Below are 8,542 nucleotides of genomic sequence, written 5' to 3'. Positions count from 1 at the left end.
CAAAGTGGCGATTATTATTGTGGGGAAAGAGAAATCTTATGCTGGAGGTTGAGGATTTTTTTTAAACCCAGAAGGGGTTTTTTACCCCGTAAAGCGGATTGTCAGAGGCGGGGTTGTTCCTTCCCCCCGCAAGGGGGGGTATTTACCCCTACGCGGGGTCGGTGTGTGTGAGGGGCTTTCCTGAACGGTGGGCTCGCAGATCTAAGCCACTGCCTACAACGACTGGCAGCCGCAGCCCCCCTCTACTGCTTGGCGTAGGAGGCGCTGCCTACACGGGATCCTTCTCCTCCCTGGCAGCAGCAGCTTCTCATTCCGTCCTGCCCCTCCTCACCCACCCGAACCGGTTCCTCCCTCAGCAGCGTGTCCGGTGTGTCGCCACCGCCCTCTCTGTTGCTGTCGGCGGCGGCTGCTGCGTAGCATCAAAACATGCAGGATGAGCTGCTCCTGGGGGTGACACAGCAGCAGCAGGCAGGGAGCGAGCGGCTGGGCAGCGGCCCCGCAGCAGGACACCCCCCTCTCAGCCACCCCTCCTCTGACTTTAAACCCAGTCTCGGCCCCCACCACCAGGATTTAAACCAGCAGCAGCCGCCACCGCCTGCTCCTCAGCTGAGCCAGAAGAGGAAAGAGTTCAAGCAGCAGCAGCTCAGCAGCCCAGCCCAGCTCGGCAGCAGCCACCCCCTGACTAACCACCACTCCCCCGACTATCATCGCCACCCCCCTCAGCAGCAGCACTTCAGCCACCCCACTGACAAGTACCAGGAGCACAGGCAGCCGCGCCAGCTCCTCAGCGCTCGCCCCCCGGAGCAGCCGCAGACAGGGGACTATCCGCCCTACCACCCGCTCAGCCCTGCCGAGCAGAAGGGCGGCGCAGAGAGGGGGGGCTCGGAGCGGCTCCCCCCTTCCTGCCCGGGGGCACAGGCAGCCGCGGACCCCAATGTGGGGGTGGTGGTCTCCTCCTGTGTGAATCCGCCTCCGTCTCCTCCTCACCTGCAGGCTACAGCCCAGTTGCCCCCCATGGAGTCCCCCCCGAACAGCCACTTGCTGGGCAGCTCCGGGACCCTCTTGCCCGGCGGGCTCGGCTCCGGCTTCAGCAGCCTGCAGAGCTCGGAGATCCCCAGCCCCCATCACCAGAGCGGGGGCGGCTCCTCCTCAGCGGCTTCCCCTCCTCCGCCGCCGCTGCCCGGCTTCGGCACCCCCTGGTCGGTGCAGACCTCGTCGCCGCCTCCGCCGCAAACGCAGCAGCCTCCGGTCTCCAGCAGCAGCGGCGGGAGCCAGATCAGCGCGATGCCTCCGCCGAGCCCGGAGTCCGAGACCAGCTTCTACCCGGGGATCCCGTCTTCGATCAACCCCGCTTTCTTCCAGAGCTTCTCGCCGGTGTCGCCTCACAACCCCTGCGCCGGGCCCTTCAGCAGCCCCTTCTCGGCCGCCGCCCCGCCGCCGCAGATGAATTTACCTCAGCAGCAGCAGAACCGGAGATCCCCTGTGAGCCCCCAGCTCCAGCACCAACACCAGGCGGCGGCGGCCGCGGCCGCTTTCCTGCAGCAGAGGAACTCCTACAACCACCACCAGGTGCGGGGCCCGGGAGCTTCGGGGCGGCCGCCAACGGGGAACCCCTCCGCATGGGAGAGAGCGCTGGGGAAGCCACTCGGACCCGGGGGGGGACGGCGGGGACCTTCCCCGCGAGCGGTGCAAACAGCTGAGGTTTTATTTGAGTCCCCCCGGCTGAAGTTACCCGGCAGTAGGGACAGCACTGCTAGAGCCGGTTGGTGGGAGCAGGGCGGGGCTGCCACAACCCAGGCTCAGTCTCGGTACTGCAGCGAGCGCCCTTTGGCGGAGTGGGGGGCCTCGGCCCCGTTTCTCTCCAGCTCCCTATGCTGCAGAGCTCTCTCGGGGGGTGCGGGTGCCTGGACCCCATTCCTCTGGCCGGGATGCCGCAGAGCTCCCGTCGCCCGGCATGGGGGGGGGGGGGGTGAACTAATTCGTTTCGGGTTAGAGTTCTGTTGACTGCCCCTTCTTCCAGACCCTCTGCCTCTTCTGCTGCTGTAGGTATCAGGTGAGAAAAAGCGGATTAAGTAATATGACAGGCCCATTGATTCTTAGTGTGAGTTATATCCCCCAGACTTTGATCGATACTTACTGGGTTGTTCTAGCTGCTGTCTACAGGCGTCCTTTCCTTAGCTGTCAACAATTTTTTGTTTAGTTTTGTTTGTAATTGCCCCTGATACTACTAGTGAAAAGGTCACAATTTCAATGTGAAAAGGAACAGGTTTCCATCCAGAAAACATGTTTGTTTGAACTATTAGCCTCCCTGCTTCAGATAAACACCTTTCCTTGTCTTTGGTTTATTTTAAGATCAGGGTTTTAGTAGACTTTTTAAATATACTTTAAAATTGAGAACATATAAATTGACATGCATAGGCAGGTTTGGCGTTAAGTGACCTTTTTAATTCATATGAGAACTGTCAAGATGAATAACTTTTATTTAGAGTTACTTGTGTATGTGATGATATAGGCAAACAGCAGCTTCGCTACTGTATTTCAGGTTCTCCTAATTCTCCTGCCTACAGCATCTACTGCACCTACTAGTTTAATGGGTGGCATGGAATCCTCATCTCCTATTGGCTAAAAGGGTTGCTTTTCTTCCTGGTTCTGTATGTTGAGAATAAGATAACGTGTCATATTTTGTTCCGTGGAGCTGTTCTACTGTCTCCAGTTAACATCATAGTGTGTGACATTTGCACCATGTTAAGGTTTTTTAGGCCCTTCATGGCTGAGTATACCATATAGGCCCCATAGTCAGTTTAATTTCTGCTTAATTCTAGTATTAAACCGTGTGGAATTTTACCAAGTAGGTATGATTGGGATTCTATGAAGTAAAGTGTTTGGTTTTTTTTGGTAATTGGCATTCAAAAATTGTACTACGAGAAAATGTATGTTGTTTATACGTTCATGTGTGGTAAACATGTTTTAACATGGATCTTATTGCTTAATTTGCTCTGTTTTTAAACAAATTCTAAAGCAGTTAAGAGATAGGACAGCAGTTCTCTCTACTATTAAAATTTGTGGGGAGTTCTTTTCACCTCTCACTTCCCTGGCCATTATTCAGTTGTGAATATGTCAGTTGTAGGTAGTAAACCTAAACAGTGTCGTGAAAGCATAGTTAGCAAGATTAAAGAGCTGTTTTAACACTTGACATTATCTCAGAGTTTCTTTCTCAATAGAGTACGTGCCTCTCCCAAAATTCCAACACAAAGCATTCAAGTTTTACAACATAATTATCTATAATTATATAGAACAGGGGTGTCTGCCTGAGTATCTGACCACAGTGGCTTTAACATATTTTCAGGATTATTTTTAATTTTTATGTCTGTACAGCTCCATCAATACTTATCATTTTTAACCTTTTTTAGTATTGCACATCTGGCATCCTTTAGATTGTCACTAGAATTACATTATGTTTGAGATTGAGGTGTTACATTTGGATTTCAGATTAGAATTGGATTTATAGACCCTTTGTTTCATCAAAGGGTGTCTGAAAAATATCCTTTCCATGACCAGTCAAGTTTTAAATACTTTTATTTTGCTTACTAGACAAACACGGCTCTTTATTATCACCAGAATTCAGTGGGTCCACCTCTTGGTAGTATGACAGCCATTTCAGTTTACACATTGGTTTTTAGCATAGATTATTATGTATTGAAAGCAGCAATAGTGTTTTACCCATTTTCCTCCTGAAAAGATCTTTTCATTTTTCCCTCTGGGGTTACTCTGAATATGTAAATTTTCTTTTGTATAATAGCAGTAGTCCATTGGATATCAAAACAATCCCTTTCTCAAATAATCAAAAAGCCAGATTCCTCAGGTGTGGCAAAACACTTTTGGTTCGCTGACTTCTGCACAGCTATGCCAGTTTACACCAGCTGAGGATCTGGTCTAGTTTGTTACACCAGAAGTTCAAGCTGTAGCCTTTAAAGGCTATTATAATACATTTATATTTTTAGATACACATCAAGGATAGTTACTTTGAACAAATAATTTTAGGTTATACAGATTGTCTGTGGGATAATCAGTCTTTGTCATTGTTACTTGAAAACATTTTCCGCTTTATGTAATATTTTAGATTGACCTATGAATTTTTGTACCCTGCAACTCACTACTTTCTCCTTTACTCACAAAAAAAACCAACAAAAGACCTTCATGAAACCATCTAATGCTGCTCTAAGAGACATATCAAGCAGGGGCCTGCCTATGTAACATGTGACAGATTAGTTACGTAATGAAAATGTGGCAGCTTTTATTGTATTTAAATAACTGTAGGACTATTTTACCAAGAAATGAATGAAAATCCTAATTTATCATTTTGGCAAATCAGTCTTTTTGGTAAAGCAGTCTTGTTTTATGGTTACTTGTATTCAGTTTTCTCCTTTGCCATGGATGTTAGTATATAGGCAAATGGGAACTTCCAGTTTTCATACTCTTTACAAAAGCCATTTGATCTTTTTTGAGGTAACAAGCAAACTAGGAATGTTTCCAAAAAAAATCTAATCAAATCTTTTTTTTTTTTTTAGCCTCTTCTGAAGCAGTCGCCCTGGAGCAACCATCAGAGTAGTGGCTGGAGCACAGGAAATATGTCCTGGGGAGGAATGCATGGCAGAGACCATCGTAGAACTGGAAACATGGGAATTCCAGGAACTATGAACCAGATTTCTCCTTTGAAGAAGCCCTTTTCTGGTAATGTCATAGCTCCCCCTAAATTTACTCGCTCTACTCCATCGCTGACACCAAAATCATGGATTGAAGATAATGTTTTCCGAACCGACAACAACAGTAATACTCTCTTACCCTTACAGGTAAGAATGGTATGTAACTGGAGATGTCTTAATGTTTGTCTTTAATTTTGTCTAGCATTGTAAATAGGTCTATTTAACATATTAAGTGATACTGACAATGTTCACGGTGATTTTTATGAAAATGTTGTACCTTCTAATGTTACAAGTGTACTGCAAGGGACAATTAACCAAAATATTTTCCAGTTTATATAAAATGCCTGCAATAGCCAGAATTATTGTTTACTGACTATACAAGAGGGGAAAAGGAGGAAACTGAAGAAACTCTTGCACAGCAACAAGGGAGCAGAAATGCTTTTTAAACTATCAGAAAGCATTTTTAATATTCGTCAATTTAAAACACTTAAGGCTCCGTTTAAATCTGGGGTGCTTTTATCCCTCAGTTTTTAATATAGATTAATTTTAGATCTTATCAAGCTGTTCTTGTGAACAAGCCTTTTTATACTTTATTTGTGGACAGCTCTGACTCTCTTTTTTTAAATTCACCTTTTCATCTTATTAGCATCCTTGCCAATGCCACTTTGCATATGGGTTTTAGTTTTCCCCGATTGGCAACTTCTTGAGGGATGTCCATAGTTATTTAATGACTGGAACATAGTAGCCCTTTGATTTAGAGACGTGAAATGCGAAGAGGAAGAATGGTCTTGGACTGAGGGGATCTGGGTCAATTTTTGCAACAGACTTCCTGTGTATCTTTAAGCAAGTCACCTAATCTCTATGCCTCAGGTTCCTGTCTGTAAAATGGAGATAATATTTTTTCTCAAGCCTCTGGCAGTCTTGTCTAGTTAGTTTGTCAATTCTTGGGGGCAAGGACTGTCTCTTGCTATCAGGCCCCAATCTCAGTTGGCAATATAGCAGCTTATGCATTTACATTTTTTGTTGCGAGGGATCTAAATTTAAGACAATCATTCTACCTTAGAAACTAGTCATTCCAAGTAAACAGCAGATTACTTTAAGAACAGTTCTCCATTTTACATCTTCTTTAGGTCTTCTTTAACTTTAGTACTTTGTCTTGATTTGGGCTTGTAATTTGGGCTAGTATATTAACAAAATAAGGTCACCTGCAGGAAAGAGTAGTTACAATACTCGTTATTCCCTGCATAAGGCTGTCATACCTCTTTTATTTAGAATGTACTTATTCTAAACTAGGTCTTATTTTGTCATAATTTTGATCTCTCAACATTGAACAGCTGCATTTGTGTCAAAAAGCAGATTAACTTTAGTGTAGCTGTGATAATAGCAAAAAATTTCAGTCTGGGATTTTTGCATAGATCTCCTGGTTTTTGTCATTTTGGCTGTGAGTGGACTTCCCATTGGCTCAACAAGCCATATACACCTCTACCTTGATATAATGCTGTCCTTGGGAGCCAAAAAATCTTATTGCGTTATAGGTGAAACTGCGTTATATCGAACTTGCTTTGATCTGCCGGAGTGCGCAGCCCCACCCCCCCCGGAGCACTGCTTTACCACGTTATATCAGAATTTGTGTTATATCGGGTCGCATTATATCGGGGTAGAGGTGTACCTCTACTTACAAATGGGGCCTGATAGTTACAATACTGGACTCAGTGCCACTATTGATTTCAGATGCATTTGAAGTTTGCTGAGATTGCATCCAATAATGCATTTCTTTTATGGGCAATCCCGCTAACATCATCTTCTAAAGTCCTACCACATTGAATGGGCCTGCTAACTGGGCTTAAACAGCAGGGTTAGTATAATTTTCTTGGTTGCTTGTTTGAGTGGGATGATGGAAAGGATGCCACTTCTATACCAAACTACAACTTGACTCATTAAAGATAGAGTTTAGAGTTGCCATCTTGAGACAGCTGGTGCTCTGCAGTTGAAATATCTTTAAAAAAACCCATTCTAAAGTAGACACCTGTAAAATAATCAATTTCATGATCTGGGTTAGGAATATTAGTGTTTTATTAATCTGTTTGTACAGCATTGCCACAATATATTAGAGTGCGTATCCAGCCAAGCACAAACTTGCATATACTTCAAATATACGGTAATTCAGTATGTCTTAATAGGTTTGCAAGTATATATATATAAAGTTTCAGCAAGCTCAATATATATATATATAGAGAGAGAGAGAGCTTGCTGAAACTTTTAGAGGAAGTTATTTAATATAAAGCAGCTTGTTTTCAGAGCTAAACAAAATTTGTTTTACTCCTGGCATATAGAAAGCTAATAAAATTTCCATTAAATTAAACAATCATAGGTAGCAGAGTAGAAAAAGGTATCTGAAGTTCAACCATATTTATAATAATTTGTGTTGATATTTTTGATCTTGGTGTTCACAACTTCAAAGTGGAATTATAGACATACTTAAATTTAGTACCTACAATTGAACTGGCTGCTGAACAGCTTCGTGAGAGAGACAAAGAATTTTGTTTTATCCAGTAATAAACTAGAGTGCTTAGCTATGCTTAAATCTCACTTGTTTGCTTTTATAAGAATAGTCAAAGGACAGAGTGCAAGCATTGTGATCTGAACTCTTTCAATGTTAACCACTTTTATTGCAGAAACATTAAATAGATGTCTTCTGTATCCTTATTAAGATACATTGAATTACTGTGTTCATAATTTTCAATTTTTATTAAGTTCTGTCCTACATGGGGTCACTTCCCCACTGCATTGACTGACGCATGGATTTTAGGCATCATGGTGAAACGGTTAAAAAGAAGCTGAACTTCAGTTCAGTTAGAACTGGTGATGGTGATGCTGTATAGGCTTGTGTTGGCAGTTGTGACACAGCCAAACATCAGTCTACTTAATTTGTGCTGTGCTTGCCTCTTTCCATAAAAGGTTGAGGTATTCAGATTGATGATTCTTAAAGATACAGTAGCAATTTTAGCAGACACTGTAAACGCTTTTATATTACTAAACTTATGCCATCTGCTAAATGTAACTATATTGAACAGATGTATAAAACTTGCCTGTAGTCCTCCTAAACCAATGTTTCTCAATCTTAGTAGAGACTCTTGTTGACCATGTTCTCCAACATTTACAATTTGCAGACCTTTTTCACTACTGTTTGGGATCACATAACACCGTGTTGCAACTACTAAAATAGTTTATATAGAAATAGTTAAAATACGTGTTTACATCTTGCTTTTAGATATAAACATGATTATGAGCCAGCACCATGAGATTTGCTAGCTCTTTGCAGACTGCTAGTGGATCACAGGTTGGAAGTCACTTTTGTAAAGAATTTTCAGGCCTTGTCTACAGTGGAGACTTGCCATAATTGTAGCCATCAGTGTGCAGTAGCCCATGTAGCTGCACTAGTGCAAACCACTATTATAGACAAGATAAGTCACAATTTGAACAGTTGCAACTTATTCCTTATCTGAAATTTTGCTTTATTCCCAGAGTCTGCACTGGTGCAGCTACACTGGTGGCTGAGATAAGAGCATGTCCCTGGTGTACACAAGGTCCGGGCGTTGATGTTATTTCTAATACATAATATTATTTGGTATTAAGCATCTGTTTGGTGAACAGTATATATTAATGACATATTAAAATGTTATGTTTTTGATCATGTAGTTTACAAAAAGGAGGGGAATGAAGACCAAACTTTTTCACTGTTGGTATTCTTTAAGTATAAGATTGAGGCATACGTTTCCTACGTTCACAAACTGGATAGAACTTCATTGACTGCAGTGAAGTTGAATTCACTAATAGTG

The 8,542-nt window shown here is 43.3% G+C and overlaps 1 protein-coding gene across 6 annotated transcripts in view; it reads left to right on the top strand.

Moving 5' to 3' along the window:
• Positions 1-366: 366 nt before the first annotated feature.
• The window catches only part of CPEB2 (cytoplasmic polyadenylation element binding protein 2), an 82,402-nt gene continuing 74,226 nt past the window's right edge, over positions 367-8,542 (top strand). The window contains exons 1-2 of one of the 6 annotated variants that reach the window (XM_026648040.2): positions 367-1,569; positions 4,569-4,859. In XM_026648040.2, coding sequence (XP_026503825.1) covers positions 427-1,569; positions 4,569-4,859 — 1,434 coding nt within the window. In that variant the 5' untranslated portion in view covers positions 367-426. Of the gene's footprint in view, positions 1,570-2,000; positions 2,054-4,568; positions 4,860-8,542 lie in introns of those variants that run through there. The other 5 variants (XM_026648037.2, XM_026648041.2, XM_026648038.2 and 2 more) reach the window with 5 other exon arrangements.

This window comes from Terrapene carolina, unplaced genomic scaffold (genome assembly GCF_002925995.2).
Source record: "Terrapene carolina triunguis isolate 2854851 unplaced genomic scaffold, T_m_triunguis-2.0 Scaffold66, whole genome shotgun sequence".
Classification (NCBI taxonomy): Eukaryota; Metazoa; Chordata; order Testudines; family Emydidae; genus Terrapene; species Terrapene triunguis.
The sequence above is the reverse complement of the archived record's forward strand: the minus strand, read 5'-3'. Positions and strand labels throughout refer to the sequence as shown.